The sequence below is a fragment of the Apteryx mantelli genome, chromosome 19 (assembly GCF_036417845.1).
Source record: "Apteryx mantelli isolate bAptMan1 chromosome 19, bAptMan1.hap1, whole genome shotgun sequence".
NCBI classification, from domain to species: domain Eukaryota; kingdom Metazoa; phylum Chordata; class Aves; order Apterygiformes; family Apterygidae; genus Apteryx; species Apteryx mantelli.
In genome coordinates, this window is record NC_089996.1 from 12,602,655 (window position 1) to 12,619,328 (window position 16,674).

General features: G+C 46.8%; 1 protein-coding gene across 1 annotated transcript in view; it reads left to right on the forward strand.

Moving 5' to 3' along the window:
• The first annotated feature begins 1,031 nt into the window (after window positions 1-1,031).
• The window catches only part of RAB11FIP4 (RAB11 family interacting protein 4), a 124,407-nt gene continuing 108,764 nt past the window's right edge, over window positions 1,032-16,674 (forward strand). The window contains exon 1 of the mRNA XM_067308478.1: window positions 1,032-1,175. Within this exon, the coding sequence (XP_067164579.1) occupies window positions 1,041-1,175 (135 nt within the window). The 5' untranslated portion in view covers window positions 1,032-1,040. The remainder of the gene's footprint in view (window positions 1,176-16,674) is intronic.

A 16,674-nucleotide genomic window follows, 5' to 3' on the forward strand; every position in this document is an offset into this window, starting at 1 on the left:
ATTAAGACCCAGGCTTGCAACAGCGGTTGTGAAGGGTTTAATGAGAAACCGTGCGATGGCAGGGGCATCCCTTCGTTACCAGCTAGGCCTCAGGACAGCGCGGATGAGCAGCCTCTGCCCTAAGCCCAACCCAGCGGTGAGACGGCCCGTTGGGTTCTGCCCGCTCGCCTGGGTGTCAGGGAGGGGAGGAAGCTTCGCTTCTCCTCCTCCTCCTCCTCCCCAGCCGCCCCCGAGCTCTCCACGCGCTCCCCTTCTCCCCCTAGTCCAGGCCTCTTGGTGCACGGCTCTTTCTCAGGAGGGACCGTGGTGTGGCCGGTGTCTTGTTTGGGGTGGGGGGGAGGAGGACAGACTCGCACAGCAGCGAAGGGTCTGTCCCCCGTGTCCCCTCACCTCCCCCCCGTGTCCCCTCACCCCCCCGTCTCCCCTCACCCCCTCATGTCCCTCACCTTTCCCCCGTGTCCCCTCACCCCCCTGTCTCCCCTCACCCCCCTGTCTCCCCTCACCCCCCCGTGTCCCCTCTCACCCCCCTGTCTCCCCTCACCCCCCTGTCTCCCCTCACCCCTCCATGTCCCCTCGCCCCGTGTCCCCTCTCACCCCCCGTGTCCCCTCTCACCCCCCGTCTCCCCTCACACCTCCATGTCCCCTCGCCCCCCGTCTCCCCTCACCCCCCTGTCTCCCCTCACCCCCCGTCTCCCCTCACACCTCCATGTCCCCTCACACCCCCCCGTCTCCCCTCTCACCCCCCCGTCTCCCCTCGCCCCCCCGTGTCCCCTCTCACCCGCCCCCTCGCGCCGCTTCTCCCCTCAGCGCGGCGCCCCCTGGCGGCGGCCCCGCCCCGCCGGCTGCGCCCCATTGTTCTCCCTCTCCCTCGCTCCCTCCCTCGCTCCCTGCCTGCCTCCGTCTCCCTCGCCCCGCCGCCGCCCCTCTCGCCGCCGCCGCCGCTCCCGCGCTGTCGTCACGCGCCCGCTGGAGGCGCGGGCGATCATGGCTGCTGCGGCCGCGGCCGCCTCCGCCTCGCCGGCCGCCCGCTGACGCCCGCGATGGAGCCGGGCAGCCTGCTGCGCTTCCTGCGGAGGCTCAAGGAGGTCTTCGACGTGTGCGACGAGGATGCGGACGGCTTCATCCGGGTGGAGCACTTCGTCGCGCTGGGGCTGCAGTTCGGCCAAGGCGAGGAGGTGAGCGGGGCGCGACCGCCCCCCTGCCGCCGGGCCCGGCCCGACCCGACCCGCCTCCCGCTGCCCTCGGCGCGGCCCGGAGCCCCCTTCCCCGGGGCGCCTCGGGGTCCTCCCCAGGGGCGGCCCGGCCCCCTTCCCCCGGGGCCTGGAGCCCCTCAGGGCCCCCCTGCTCCCTTCCCTTAGGGGACCCGGAGCCCCCCAAGGCGGCCCCGACTCCCCCTTCCCTCAGGGGGTCTGGAGCCCCCCTAAGGCGGCCCCGACCTCCCCTTTTCCCTCAGGACCCCCGTAGCCCCCCAAGGCGGCCCCGACCCCCCCCTTCCCTCAGGAGCCCCCCAAGGCGGCCCCGACCCCCCTTCCCTCAGGGGACCCGAAGCCCCCAAGGGCCCCCCCTACCCTCAGGTGGTCCGGAGGCCCCTCAGGACCCCCCAAGGCGGCCCCGACCCCCTCCTCAGGCCCCCCCCGAGCTCCCCAAAGTGTCCCCGCCCCCCCAAGGCATCCCTGCCCCCCCTTAGGGCAGCCCAGAGCCCCCCAGGACGGCCCCAACCCCCCTTTCCCTCAGGGCCCCCAGGCTGGTCCGGCTCCCGGGTGCGTGGCCCCCTCCTGGGCCGCGACTCCCCCCCCCCCCCCCCCCCCCCCGCCAGCCCCGGAGGGAGCTTTTGGCCTCTCGGTGAGGTGTTTTTGTCCTGGCCAAGGCACGGTTTTTCTCCACCGCGGTTGGACTGCGTCCGTAGCGGGATAACGGGGTTTGTGGCTCGCTGGGAGCGAGTCCCTGGCGCTGAGGACCGCCTGAGCGCGGGGCGAGGCGCTGTCCCCGCCGTGGCCTGCTCGGCGTTGAGAACACGGGGCGCGATCAGGAGCCGCGGTGAGGCACGGCAGCGCTTTATCCCCCGAGCACCAGTCCAGACACGTAGCAAAACCTCCAGGTGATCGGCTGGAAGCCAGGACCCCATCCGGCCCGTCAGTGACACAGCGTAAATCTGTACTGGTCTCGCTGGAGCCGTTACATCGGTTGGACCACTGTAGGTCTGTGAGATCGGCGTAAACGAGAGTGGGGCTCAGGCCGGTATCTGTGAGGGCAATGACATGCATTTGGTTTGAAACGGTTCCCTTAAATGATTCAGTAAAGGGTTGTAGCTCTGACCAAATGAAGCAGCAAGAAACACTCGCTTTCCCTGGAAGACCTCTCAGGATGTTGCACTTAACTGTTTGATGCTTCACAAAATGCCTCAGCAGTTGAGGGGTCTGGATGAGAGTGGGGTTCAGAAAGCTGGTCGGAGGATTAGCAGTTCAGACCTCTTAAAGTGCAATAAAACAAAATAACGTGAGGGGCCTATAAAGAGGTAGTTTATAAAGGGATGCCAAGCAGGCAGCAACACCAGGCTGAATTCACAGTAATTGTCAGAGCAAATTACTCATTTTTGGCTCACCACTGGTAATGAAACGCAGCTTGTGAATGAAATCAGAAGACAAGGAGACAGAAGGCTTATTGCTTGCAGATAGTCACAGGTCTGTTGAACATTTTCTTAATGAGAAGCTAGAGTTACTTGTTTTAACCAGCAAAATAAGGAGGAGAAATGAGTAATAGCAGAGCGCTTTATTGATTTCTGACTTTGTCTCTTGGTAAGTTGTATAATTTTGTGTAAACTCATGGAGGGTATTTGCATCAGGATTGCTTTTTGCATTTATTTGGGGGCAGATCAGTGGTTTTCTCTCGCAGCCCTGAGGAGGGTTGGTGAAATTCCATGGGCTGTTTTGCAGCAGGACAGCTCTGATGATCATAGTAATTCTTCTTGGTCTTACAAGTCTATAACGTTTTGAGAGAAGAGCAAGTTTTGCAAGGTCTGTAGAAGGATTCGGGTGGTGGTCTCATAAGCTTAGAGTGAATTGGAGTACACTCGAAAATGCTTAAATGGAACAGGGAGGAAGAGGAAACTGGCAGTCTCGATAATGTTGGTAGTAGAAAAGAGTCAGTTGCGAGCTGTGGGATCTAGGTTTCAAGAGGGGCTTGGCTGACTGGGCAGGTGCCAGAGAAATTACCAGTGATGAGAAATTCATCCTTTTGCATTTTCTTCAGTTGTAACTGACAGTGTCGGAACAATATATTTCCACGTTAGAACATATTTGATTTCACTGAAAACCAACTGTACATTTAAACATGCTATACTTTCTGGGCCTGATCCAGCTCAACTCCCTTTACATTCAAGAGAAATCTTCCTTTGGCATCAGTGAAAGATTGATTGACCCTTACATGCAAGTTTTTTGCCCCTTCTGTTTGCGTCATTCACCTGGCCACAGGAAAGATCTATTTTGTAGCATTGTGGCCTGAATAATTTTGATACTCGTTAGCAGTAGCCCTGGGTTATGTTTATGAAATGAGAGAGTATTTGCCAGTTTAGTTGTGCCAGCCTGATACACGCAGACTTTGACCTCTTGTCTACCTTCCCAGAGCCAGAGCCATCCGAAGTTTAGAGTCTATAAATTCTTAATATTAACTTCACTTGGGCTTGTGGCTTGGGCTGTGTAGGGCATTTGGCCCTTTCTGCTTTTTCTTTCCATTTCCTTTTTTCTTCTTTTTTTGATGTGTGTGTGCACATATGTGGTCAAAGTGATGAAATTTATCATTCCTGAAAGATTAGCAACTGTCTGAAAACTGCCCTAAGGCAAAATGTTGCAGCAAGGCAGCAGCTTTCTGTCTGAGCAAAACAACCCTCACCAGCAGATTCAAAAATAATAAAAATGAACATATCTGCTTAACTTTTTTTTTACTATTTTACTTTTCTACTGCTCTAGTGGGCTTTTGAGGCCTCTGTTTCTAGTAATATGACTGCTTTGCTCTTCTTTAAGACCCCATCATCACCATTGTACCTCATTCCTATCTGCCTTTCTCATGCACACTGAAATCTTCTTGCTGCTACATGGTCACTGAGATCCTGCAGCAGAGGACCAGCATTTGTCTCAGAGCAGCTGTTCAGGTCTGTTGCTTTAGCTGTGGAAACACTTCTAGCAAGTTTGCTTTTATGCTGTAGAATTTTGTTGTTGTTGTTTTTAACATTGGGCCAACCCAAAATGGTTTTGTCTCTTTACCCACTGTCATTAAAGAGCTTGGAGTCGTGATCTTCTTGTCTGTTCAGGACTTGGTTCTTAGCACTGATTCTGCAGCAACCCCAGACTTCACCTGTGCTGATACAACCACAGAGAAAAGGAAGCCCCTGCCCTGCAGCACGTGTAGCTCAACCGGAGGCAGAAATGTCTTGGACTGTGGTAATTTGGCAGAGCCAGGAGCAGAATCAGCTCACTGGACTCCTGCTTTGGTGCCCGAAGTATCAGCAGACCAGGCCAGCCATCGAGCCCTGCTGGTCTGTGACAAGTAGTTGTGGAACGTCTCGTATTTCTAAGCATGTTGGCATTTTGGCCTGTGTTCATCCCACCTCACCTGCCTGGCTGTAGGTGCTTAACTGGCGCGTCTAAATCTTCCTCTGTTGTCACCGATGAGCAAACACACACCCAGAGGGTGTAACAGGTCCCTAGGATCAACTTCTTCCTTCAGAGGTGCCTCTATCCCTGCTGACAACAGAAGCTCCTAGCTGAGACGTTTCATTCAGTGCTTAAAAGCAGCAGGCTGGCTCGGGCCCTGCTTCCCTGCTGAATGATCTCTCTGCTGTTTGTGGGGAGATGTGGAGACGTGAAGGGCTGTTTCCTAAGCGACATGGCTGGATGGCATGTAGTCACTAGCTAAAGAAACACTTCACGTTGCGCTGGGAAATGCCAAGAGTCACTCGCCATCTGGTTCCCTTTCACTGGGAAAATAGTTGCGCTAGCAGCCAATGTGTCTCGAAGCGTTGTGAGCGACACGCTCGGCGAGCCCCAGTTCTGGCAGTGGATTGTGTGAATGTGTATTTCAGGGTAGTGCCAGTTGATGTTTCATTACACCAGATTCTATTTAAACTCTACATTCCGTTTTCAGCAATCAGTAAAATACGCTAAACATGTTGACTGCTTCTTTTTGAGAGATGTAATCGCCTTTTGGAAGGGTACAGACCATACAGGTGCTTAGACGAAAATCTTTGTCATGGTAAGATCAACAAAGCTCATCAGCTTGAAACAATATCCAATTTGAGAGAGAACCTGAGCAGCTAATGAAACCTATAGACCAACATCAACTATTCTTGTGAGTGATAATAACTCTCACTTGAAGTCAATGTTTTGCCAGTGGTGTAGAACAGAAGTAGCTGAAAATGAGTACACACATTTCGTGTGAACAAACAAAACTTTCTGGCTAAAAGAAACGATTAGATTTTAGTTGCTTCCATTTGATGGATATCCACATCCTGGGCTGTAATTAAAGGTTTTATCCTCGGATGCTGCCTAAATAATACATCGGGGCTGCTGGCTGTGTTTAAAGACAGTCCTGACACCCATGCTCCATCTGACTTGCCCTCAGATGTCTCCCAGGGACACCTGATGGAGTCAGGCTCTAAACACAGCCCTTCTGTTGGAGCCACTCCGTGACTGGCTTCTCCTGTACGGAGCAGGAGGGGTGTAATTTCACTGCGTAACAACCTGGAGTCTTTCTGAATGGTCTGGGTGAATTTCAGCTTCTCCCAGCTGTAGTGGTGCAGTTCAGAGTTGCACCACAGAGCTGAATGGACTCGCTGCAAATTTCCGTCAGTGTGTGTGATGGCAGAGATGGTTCATTGCCTCTGCTAATGTGCAGTATACCCTGGCCTTACCTGCATGCATGGAGAAAAAAAGACTTTGGCACTGAGACATTAAAGGAAGAGTTTAGACCATGAGGAAGTGATACTGCTATTCTCAGGACGGAGGCAGAAAAGAGTTATGGCTTCTTTCTTCTCTACTTTTCCTGGAAATAATTGCTGTAAGAACAAATAAAATACTTGCCTAGATGTAATGAGGATACAAAGAGAACTCCTATGTGACAGTGTTCTCTGGGAAACACCGAGGCTGCTGCACATTTATACTCCTTAAAACTAATTTGCTAATGACCCAGTTATTTCATATCATTTAGAACGACTTGGAAAAAATGCAGTTCAGAAATGGTACGGTGGGGTACTTAGGAGATTATGGATTAGTCAAGGTCCGGTTGCTGTAGCCTTCCTAATTCAATACAAACTAGCAGTGCAGTATGTTTAAAGTAACCTCTTGGTGTATCCTAAAACGAAGCATGTATTTCCAAACACCTGACATAAAGCAAGCTTATTCCTCACTGTTAATCAAACATTTTCTGCGGCATTGTTATGGAGAAGCTGTAGGTTTGTTATGCAATAGGTTTGCATTTCTATGGTAAGAGCTCTGAGAGGGGGTTACGTGTATAGTTAAGAATTGATTGTTGCTGTATTTTGGGATACAAGCCAGTGAGCAGAAATAGTGAGTTCTTGTTAAGGGCTAAAGGAAGGACAAACGATTTTAATAGCAATTCTTGGTGTTCTTATTTAAATGACCTGTGTTTTAGAGCTGCTTCGGAGTTTGCTTTTAGTATAGCTACAGTGGTATTGTGTTGTCTTACGATTAAATGCAAAAGTAAAGGAAAAAGTTGGTATGTGGATTGGGCGTAGAGGACAGTACTGCATCCTTTCTGTACAGTATTGAAGGCAGTGTACGTGATTCGTGGAGTTAAAGCATTCAGCTGCCTAGCAGGACTGGATATTTTCTATGTAAATTTTTCTCCTTTTTTTCCTCCCCATGCCTGATTCTCCATGCTGTTAAGTTGTAAAATTGGTATTCTTTGGCTGTGATATGCCTGCATGTTCTCCAGAAATTTGCTCTTGCAAATCCTGGGGAGGATTTCAGATTTCTAGCACATGCTGATTTTCTTCCTCTAATATGATTAAGCTCTGAGAAGTGAGTTATGCAAAACTGCTGCAAGGAAGGGTAAATCTTGGAAGGGAGGGACAAGCCAGTGCCTTACAGTATTTGTGGAGATGGTCCCCAATATAATTACTCCTGGTTTCTAAATTGCAGTTACCGGCAATTTAGCACAATTCACTGATACTCTGCAACAGCACTTTTATAGCAACAAAGTGGATACAAAATCAATTGCCTCATAATGTTTAGATAAGTAAATAGGATTTTGTTATTCTCTGTGCAATTGACAATATTGTTTCCTGTTAATTTTGTCTCATTCTAATGCTAAATGTTCACAAGCATTTTATAATCCTGAATTTTTACTTTGTAAGATAACCAAACTAAATCAGACTGTCTGCTCAAGAGCTAGAAATGAATTCTAACCATTCTTAAAGTACGCAGTGCTTCGGGAGGCACGCATGATCTCAGACCTAGATACCTGCATACGCTGCTGAATAAATACCCCTCAGTGCACTGAACACAGTTAACTCAGCGCAGGGTGTGATTAAGTAGATGAATGATAACCAGAAGCATCAGGCACAATCTCTAGTACAGTAACATATGGTTTTACAACAGCAGTGTGAGTGTAAACAAAGCAGTATGTAGTACATCTTCGTTCCTTTCTACTCAAGATATAATTAAAGGGCCTTACTTGGAGAGAATGCAAGTGTTTCCATGTAACTATAAATGTTGTTTTCATGTTTTGAGTGCAGTTAAAACCAAAAATAATAGGGCTCCTTCCTAAGCCTTGAGGCCTGTTCGGTTCTGCAGCATGTTCTGCCTTAAACTGAGTGACAACAGTGAACTGTGAGGTCAAAATGTTGCAGAGGAGACAGGATCAATAAACAGGACACAGACCTGGAAAAAAATGATATATTCTTTACATTTTAAAACTGCTTTGATGATTTACTTTTGGTATAGCTATGAGGGCATTATGGTGTTATGGGATCAAGTGAAAAGCTTGGAGATGCTAGAGACTGTCTCTAGGTTTCCTGAAATCTGATAGAGGGGTACCCGAACTGTCTCTTCTGGAGTAGATAGACCATTAGCCTGGTGGGATGAGGGGTTTCAACCAAAATATTGTGGTGTCGTTCCATCCACCTCCTGATGAACTGACCCCCTGATGGGATCCAGATGGCTTTGGGAATATGGGATATTCTTTCTCAATGACACTTCTGTTGTTATGATAAAAAACCTAAACACACAGATACAAACAGCTTTGTCCGTATGTTTCCAGGGTATTAATAGATTTGAGAAACTATCCCAAAATATTGTTGATTTCACTGTTTGTGTAGCAAGTGACTATACAATCAGTTGAACATATTTTACCCCATTAAACCGTATGATGTTAGGATGCAGTAGCTAATATCAAGTCAGAAGGTGAAATGCCACAAAGATGTCAACACAGAGGCATTTTGCAATGGTTGGTACTTACCCTTTTCTCCCTGTGCAGTAGTATATTCTGTTGCCATAAAGTAGTATAGAATTTTCCAGTAAAGGCACTAAGGCCACATTTTTCAGTGTTATCAACTGTTCAGAACAGGAGACAGCTGCAGGACTCTCATTATAAGAATTTCATTGCAGGAGCCTCTTGTGTGCAGGATTTGTGCGCTATTGTGTCCAAATACAATAGTGTCTGCTCGGAAGCTGGCTGCAGGCGGCCGAGGAATGCAGTGTGCTCCGAGGAGGGGGGTGCTAATGAAAGGGAAGGGGGTGTACTAAGAGAGAGATTTTGCTGTCATTCCCCACTGGGACTTCTAGCTGCATCAGTGAGAGTCGGTTTGGCAGAGTTTGGCCCAAGCAGTCCTGATGCCATTGAAATCAGGGATGCAACCATTGCTGGGAGATCAGGATTTGACCATAGGATTTGCCGCTTTCCAATTGCCAGACTCCTCTTCTTTTTATTTACATAAATGACCTCTCCAAATGTTCACATCCTTTGAACAGTGTGGGGAAGCTGGTGACATGCATGCCTTGTGCTTCTGCTATCTGTCACAGAGTAACTGGGTCACCTGTTCCCACGAGGGACCAAACGGCGATATCCCACCTCTCTGAGTAGAGCACTGAGAGCACGTGATGGGCTACATCCTAGTAGTAAAGACTAGATCCTTGCTGGTTCTTTAGTTCACTTGTTTTTGATGCCCCCATGTGACAGACCAAGCTCTGTCTTGTGGTCAGTGGTGTGGAACAGACCTTCTTTGCATCCAGCTTGGAGAAGACAGGAGCCTATAGTTGCTCCATCTAGGCATTTTGCTCTTGAGGTCCCTGGTTTGGTCACTGGGTAGGTTGGCCAAGATGGCAGCTGTTGTGTTCAGTGATGCATCTGGGCATGCAATGCAGCCATGGGATTGTTGACGGCCTCGTCAAGCTGGCCTCGCGTTGGCTGGCTGGGCCAGCGTGTTTGACCCTTTAGGGTCATGAGACTGATGTGTGAGAGTGGGAGCCAAGCAGCCTTGTATCACATAAAAATGTATTTTATGGGAGCGTAATTTTTATATAGTGCTATTTCAGGCTTTATGCAGCCTCCATAACAATCGACAGACATACAACCTTGTGCTTTCTTCCAGATCCAGGCACCGCTGGCTCCGGTTGTGCCTGGGCACAAAGTGCTAATTTGATAGACCGATTCTGTCCAAAGCAGAGTTGTGCTTAGTGAATTGAGGGACAGCCCTGAGCAGCGACTTTGACACAGGTCCCTGGACTTCAGAGGTTGATGGAGGTGCTGTACTGAGCTAGGGCCCTGACTTGGGAATTCAGTCTGAAGCATGCGTGTAATAACAATTGGATCCTGGACTTGCACTGTTCTTCAGATGTGTACACAACAACTTTAAGTGAATACACATGTTCCCGTGGTGCAGTAAATTAATGTTTGTCAGTAGTCAGCAGCTTGGATAGCTTTGCAGAACAGTAGAGGAGTTTTGCATTTGTTATTAGAGGGGGTCTCAGGGAAATATAGTGCTGAAGAGCTGCTGTACTGGCCTACTGATTTTGTTGAGGTCCTTGAATTGGGGGAAGCCTAGTGCTGCTGGGAGAGCTAAAGATAATGTGATACAGAGAGTGCTCTGGAGCAGTACGTTCACCTTGATCTAAAAAAGAGCTGCAAAGTTTGATAGCGTTTCTTCTTTTTTGAATGCCTGACTGCAGGAGTTTTGCTGCTACTTTCATTGTGAAAACCCATTGTAGACCAAGCCGTTCCAAATCAGAGTATCCTAACTCTGCCACAGATATGCTCTGTAAGCTTTGGCAACTCGTTTCACAACCCCAAACTTCTGTGTCCACTCCTGTTGTTAAAAGCATAAAATTTTTATGGTAGGAAGTATGTGAATTTTTCATGAATTTGTGCAGAAAGCTGGAGTAGTTTTCAACAGCATCATAAGAAAGAACACAAGAACTGTCTGATTTTGGCTCATGAGTGTTTGTTTCTTTGGCTATTGCTTACCACAGCCTGGGGTCAGGGTTGCCTGATCATTCCCTTAGTGCCTGGTCTTGAGCAAATGAAGTTTCTGACTGCAGTCAGACATTAGTGAAACTTGTGAATTTTAGCCTCCAGTGTGAAGAGTAAATTTGGTGTTTCATCCTTCATTTCTCTTTAGGATTGTTTGAAAATAGAAAATTGAGGAGTGATTTGGGACACATCTTGAAAGGGACTTTGAAAGTGGCAGTTTTGCTCTTCTTATTGAGCAATTACAAGTCATGGAAGTTTCCACTGAGGAAAACTGCATCCTGCCTTCTCACCTGGGACGTGCGTGTCCTTTGCCAAATGCAAGCTCTTCTGCTTGGTTGGCCATGTTTACTGGAAAGCTCTGTGATATTTGCTTTTGATCAGACAGTCCAATATGTCTTGTTTAGAGAATGAAATTGGTTTGAACAGGCTGTTGTTGAAAACTATCATTTGTGAAAGTCTTAATTTGTTTTTTGCCTCTTGCTGGCAGTGGTGTGTGAAGCAGGTAAGTGGCATATGTCATAAATTATGTATGTCAGGCACTAGAATGCAAAGTCTAACTCTTGCAGCTAAGGTGATGGACAGATGTAACCAGAAAAGTAACTAACGAATGACAAACATATTCCTCGAGAAGGACAAACTTCAGAGGGAATTAAAAAAGAAGGGAGAAAGCCCAATGGTCCACTGTTTTTAATTAGCTGGAACAAAGTTAGGCAGTGCCATTGCTGCTGGACTTTGTGGGAATCCTGCCACCTTAAATGATGTGTTTTTATTCTCCTCTTCTCAAATCCCAGTCGTACCCATCCCTGATACCGTACCAAACCATAACAAGTCAGTGTGCCACTTGCTTGAAGTGAATTCACGTGAATACATCCATATCTGACAACTCCATTATTGGGGTGACAGATTACCATCTTTATCAATAATCTGCCACCTCACAGCTGTTCCTGGTACTCAACTTGCCAGCTGACTTTACTATTAATTTAGAGGACTTCTGGATATCTGTCAGCCAGACTGGAAGAATGGCTTTAACCCAGCTTGTGATGTCTTTCAAATGGCACAGGAACGCAAAGATTGTGCAGTGAGTTTGGCATATATCAAGTTGCTGGCCTGGTGTGAATGCTGGCAGATATGTAGATCATTTGTTTCTTAATTTAGGCAATCACGCAAGTAACCTCAGCAAAAGGTAAAATATTTGTGAATTACTTTCACTTAGCCAAAAGTACAGGGCACAGATTGTTTTTTCTTTGTAAGCAGACCCATGTAATTTCTCTTACTGTATTTTTCTTGTACCACTGTAAATGAAACTTCTTTTCTCAATAATAGGTTTCTTTTCTCCATGATCTTCTCAATACATTTCCAGAAACTCGACAAGCGTGGTCTGCAGAGGCATCCCTCTGGGCACTGCTGGCTTGTGCTCAGCGTGCATGAACCATGCTCCTCTGCAAGCAGGTGCAGCGGCTGGTAGAGCTTTGTGATCTTCTGTATGAGCCATTCCTTTGGGGTGGTCACTTTGAATACTCTGTGCTTTGGCGCGTGCTGGGCCAAATTACTGTTCTCTGTCTGCTCTCTGGGGACAGGTAATGCTTATGAGGAGGAGGAGGAGCCGCGGGGCGCTGTGCAATAGGGATATTTAACACATCAAAATCAGTGATGCCTCAAGGGGCACAACGTGAATGAAGGGACTGTAATCACCACTTTCATTCTACATCACAGCTCTCCAGCCCTGTCTGGGCTGCCTGTTACTGCTGAAGACTATTTAAAGTAGTGAGTTATGCTCTAGCCTCACTATATTATCTCCCTGTTTACTCCTTCCTTCTTCTGGGACAGCTTTAGTTTGGAGCTCATCCTTGCCTGTGATTTGCGATGGGTGGCTCCAGTTAATTTAAGCGAGCATAGTCACTTAGTGGTAGTTGTGGTATAGCAAATTATCACCTTTTTGGAAGAGAATGGTGCTTTAGAGGAGTTGCTCTAAGTGGTTATAAACATGAATGATTTACACAACATTTCAGGTGGAAAGCCTGCTTGATTGATTTGAGTTGGTGGAATAATGTGGCTATAAATTACCTCTGGGATTATTGCAACTGGCTGTTGTTTTTTTTTCTCTCTTTATTAATGCCCCTGGCTTTTTAGCAATATGTTCTGTTCTGTGGCACTTCTCCTAATGCAGTGCTTGTCATTGACTGCATTTTTTTCCCCCCGTTTTAGATTGCACTATTTTGTGGCAGTGTTTCCCTAGATTTACAGTGTAGGGTGAAAAGAGTAGGAGTGTAGACTCTCCTCTCACAGAAAGAAAATGCTGTAGTGTCTGTATTTTGAGGAAGGAGTGTGAAGAGAGAAATTTCAAATACCTGTGTGTGCAGAAGGATGGCTGGCATGAGTAGTAGCTGTGAAACATTGGGTCTGTTTGGTTTTTTTTTTTCCCCCTTCTCTCTTTTACATTGTTTTATGATGAGATATGAAAACCTGGTTCGTCTTCTAGACTTATGTATGGCACAGGATATCTGCAGGGAGACCTTTGTTCACTCTGCTTGGCTTCCCCAGAGGCTATTCCTGAGCCCACAAGGACACCAAGCTGAGCATCTTCTGGAGCGCTTTCTGCAGAGGCAAAGGTGCAGAACTGGCCTGTTGTTTTGGGGATCTTATACAAAGAAGTGAGACTCCAGAAGGGGGTGTTTGGAGTCCTTGAAGGTGTCTGTGTGATCTGACCTGGTAGAGCTGGTACCTTTTTTTCCCTTTTCTCACTGTGTAACTACTTCAAAGCTCGCGGTGTTTGAAGAGCATATGTCATTTCCTGGATAGCAGGTGTGGCAGTCATGGGAGGTATTTCTCTAATTAACATAATCCCATTTCAACTTTAGTTTCTCTTTTTTTTCCTCTGTTTTCTCTCCCACTCTTGCTACCAGTCAAAACTTCTCCCTTTTACAATCAGTTAGTCATTACGCCCGCTTAACTTTGAGAATCTGTTGTCGATAATGCTGATTGTGTGCCGTCATCAACACCAAACTGTGGATCTCTGAATGAGTTGGGCAGAAGAAGAAGAAGGTTCTTTGGAAACGTACCTGTGAAACAGGACATTGGTGTTTGCACCGCGTGAATATGTATGTGTGTACGTCTTAACAATGCCCACATGCAATAACTGATTTCTAAGAGTAAACTGCCAGCCTGGAATGAAAATCGATTTTAAGACCAGAAGTGTGTGCTCAGTGCCCAGTGTAATTAGATTGTGATGGCAATTCAGCACAGGAACTAACTTTAACTAACCTTTCAAAAACTCATTCTTCCTTCAGGAGCTCATGGGACTGTATATGACATCAGCTGTGTACGCAGGGAGTGTCATAGGATATCAGATGGAAGGAGGGGAGAAGCTATCAGAAGGTTAAATTTTGATTGATTGCAATTTAAATATAAACTCCAAAACTGGTTGCTGTATTAGATGCTTATCTAATTCCACTGAAAGTCAGTGACTCCAAAAAGCCCAGGTCATTCTTAAAAATGGGATTTTATTTCCCAAGTACAGGAGAGGCTCATGAAAATTTTACTTTGGCCCTAGGAGAAAACTCGGGAGATCCTAGACCCAATAACATATTGTTCCCAACAGAGCAATTCTCCCCACTACTGGAACTGGCTGTGGTGCTTTCTGTTATTAATGAGGGAGCTATTGTTCCCTTTAGGTGAGGTTTCCATGATGTTTCCCGCTTGGCACTTCAGAGACTGTTATTAATGAACTGATTTGATTCCTATGAAGATTTTTGTGAAATCTCCATTAAATGGATCGCTACATACCAAATAAACAGTCTCAGCACCGCTTCTTGGGAACAGCAAGGAAGTCGGGCTTAGCGTGGTGCTGAGCTGTGTGTCAGTCACTGCTTGAAAGAAATGCCATGCACAATTTTTAAATATTCACCTTTGTTCAACCAGTATTATCAAAATCAAAATAAAAACCACCAGTTTTTTAGAGCTGAATTAGTAGATTTAGGTCAGAGGCTGTAAATGAGTATGACTCAACTGTGTGAATAAATCAGTTCACTTGATTGTGGGTTGAATTTACACTTCCAAAGCTTTTAATAGGTAATGAATATTCAGGGTCTGCCACATGCTAGGAGATCTGAAATGGAGGCTTGGATTCATGCAGCCTTGGCTCTCACTCAGCAAATGTTTTGTTACAAAAGCAGCGTCTTGGTGTCATAGATAGCAGCGCTGCTGTGATCCTTTTTTTGTCTTTACTGTTGCTAGTAGGAATGCAGAAGTGTGTGACGATACACTAACTGCTGCCTCTGAAGACATGTTTCATCTTGCTGTATTAATGTTCGGAGTGCGTTGTCCTCTTAACTCCATTTGTAGACACTAAATAGAGTCACACAGGTGCCAGCAAAGGGAATTTGAACTCTCCCTGTGGCTTGCAGAAGGGGGTGGGAGCAGTTTCGCACCTAAGCTCTGTAGCCAGAGGGGTAGCAGCAGACTCCTTTTTCCTTTTAGGGGGAGATGCTCACCTTTCCTGAAACTCAGTTCTCTTAGAAGCATCTTGTTCAGGACACCCAAAATTGCAAATGACTCCTGAAAAGCTTCATCCGTAAACCCAGGGTTTTGTCTCCTCTTGAGTGAAGAAAGATCTCCTGTATATGAGTCAAGTTACATGCTCTTCACGGTGAGTACAGCCTGGACTGGGTTGTACAGCTCTAGACCTTTTTGACACAAACATGAGGAAATAAGTGATAAGCTCACATTGTTTCTGGGGGAAACTGTCCACAGACAATTTTTTGCTGTCTTGTGAGAGAGATTAGCTTTAATTTGGATGAATTGCAAGGCAGTTCTCTGATCCTGAGATGTGTGCCATCACAGGAAGTGTTTGGTGGGATATTTATCGGCTGAGCTCATCCCAAAGACAACAGTTCCCCTGGCTTCTTATGATCAGATACAAGCTTTGAGGTGGTAAAAACCTTGCTGGAGTGAGAGTACTGACATTGATCTGCATGATAGAGTCCGTACTCATGCAGCAGGTGGACAAGGAATTCAGCAAACCTTCCTGAGCTCTGTTTCGTGACTCAGCAACCTGCATTAACTTCTAGACTGTCACTGCTTTTTGGAGTACTGTTCACAAGAGTGGCAGGGAGGAAAGATACTGGTGCAAGGATACCCTAGTTAAGAATAGCCTATAGCTTGGCTGAGAAGGATTTTAATTTTGTTAGTTTATTTTTGCTTGCAGTAGAGATTTCTTGCCAATATCAGTTGTGGAATTAATTTGAAAGTCTGAGTTCAAGGTATCTGGGTAAGAGAAAAGGATTTGGCAGCACTGTGGAAATCTTTAATCAAAAAGGGCCTTTACAACACCCCGGCAGAGTTCTTCTCAGTACAGCCGTTCACTGCCTTGCATGTGCCAGGACTGAATTGTAGCTGATGATAAAGTCAGAGATGGCAGGGCTAAACTGGAATATGCCTGACTTAGCTGTAAAGTGCATTAGCTTGCCACTGCAACTTATGGATGCTGATAATGGTCAACACTTACTAGAGTGGGAAAAATGTGAGAAACACGTTATTTATTGTCAAAGCTGACCTGATGATGCATGCACAGCCAGGAGTTTCAGATGTTTCACCAATATTACAGTGCTGTAATTCTGGAGTCCCTGATGCTGGTAAGTATGGTAAGAAGCCAGATTACTAGTGCTGAAAATCAGCCAGTCCAAGGTAAAACCAAAAAAGGTGTTAGGTTTCTCAAAGGAGAGGAAAATCTCTTTTACAACAGCATTGTTACAGGAAAGTCAGGTGCAACAGCTCCGGCTGTGCGCAAGTAAAGTCGGACACAGATGCCCATGGCCGGATAGCCAGGGGCAGAATTTGCACCACTGATAAAGGCAGTGAAAGAGGGGTGAAAAGTACTAGGCTTCAGCTGCACCAAACCCTTAGGCACGTGCTTGGATCCCAGTGACGTTCGTTCGGTCTGCGTGTATGAAGGTAAAAGCGTTGATGTGTTCTGCTGAACAGGAGTGGAGTTGAATAAAAGGTTCAGGTTGAGTGCATATAGCAGTGATTTGTTAAACTTAAGCCTTAATTTTTTTCAAGAAGTCCCATATGATCTGGTGGCATCCGATATCCATTTTAACAGGATTCTCTGGAAATTACTCTGAAAACACACGGGATCTAAAAATGACAGCCTTCTAATGTTTTAACTGTGCTATGGAATTCCACAGCTGAAAT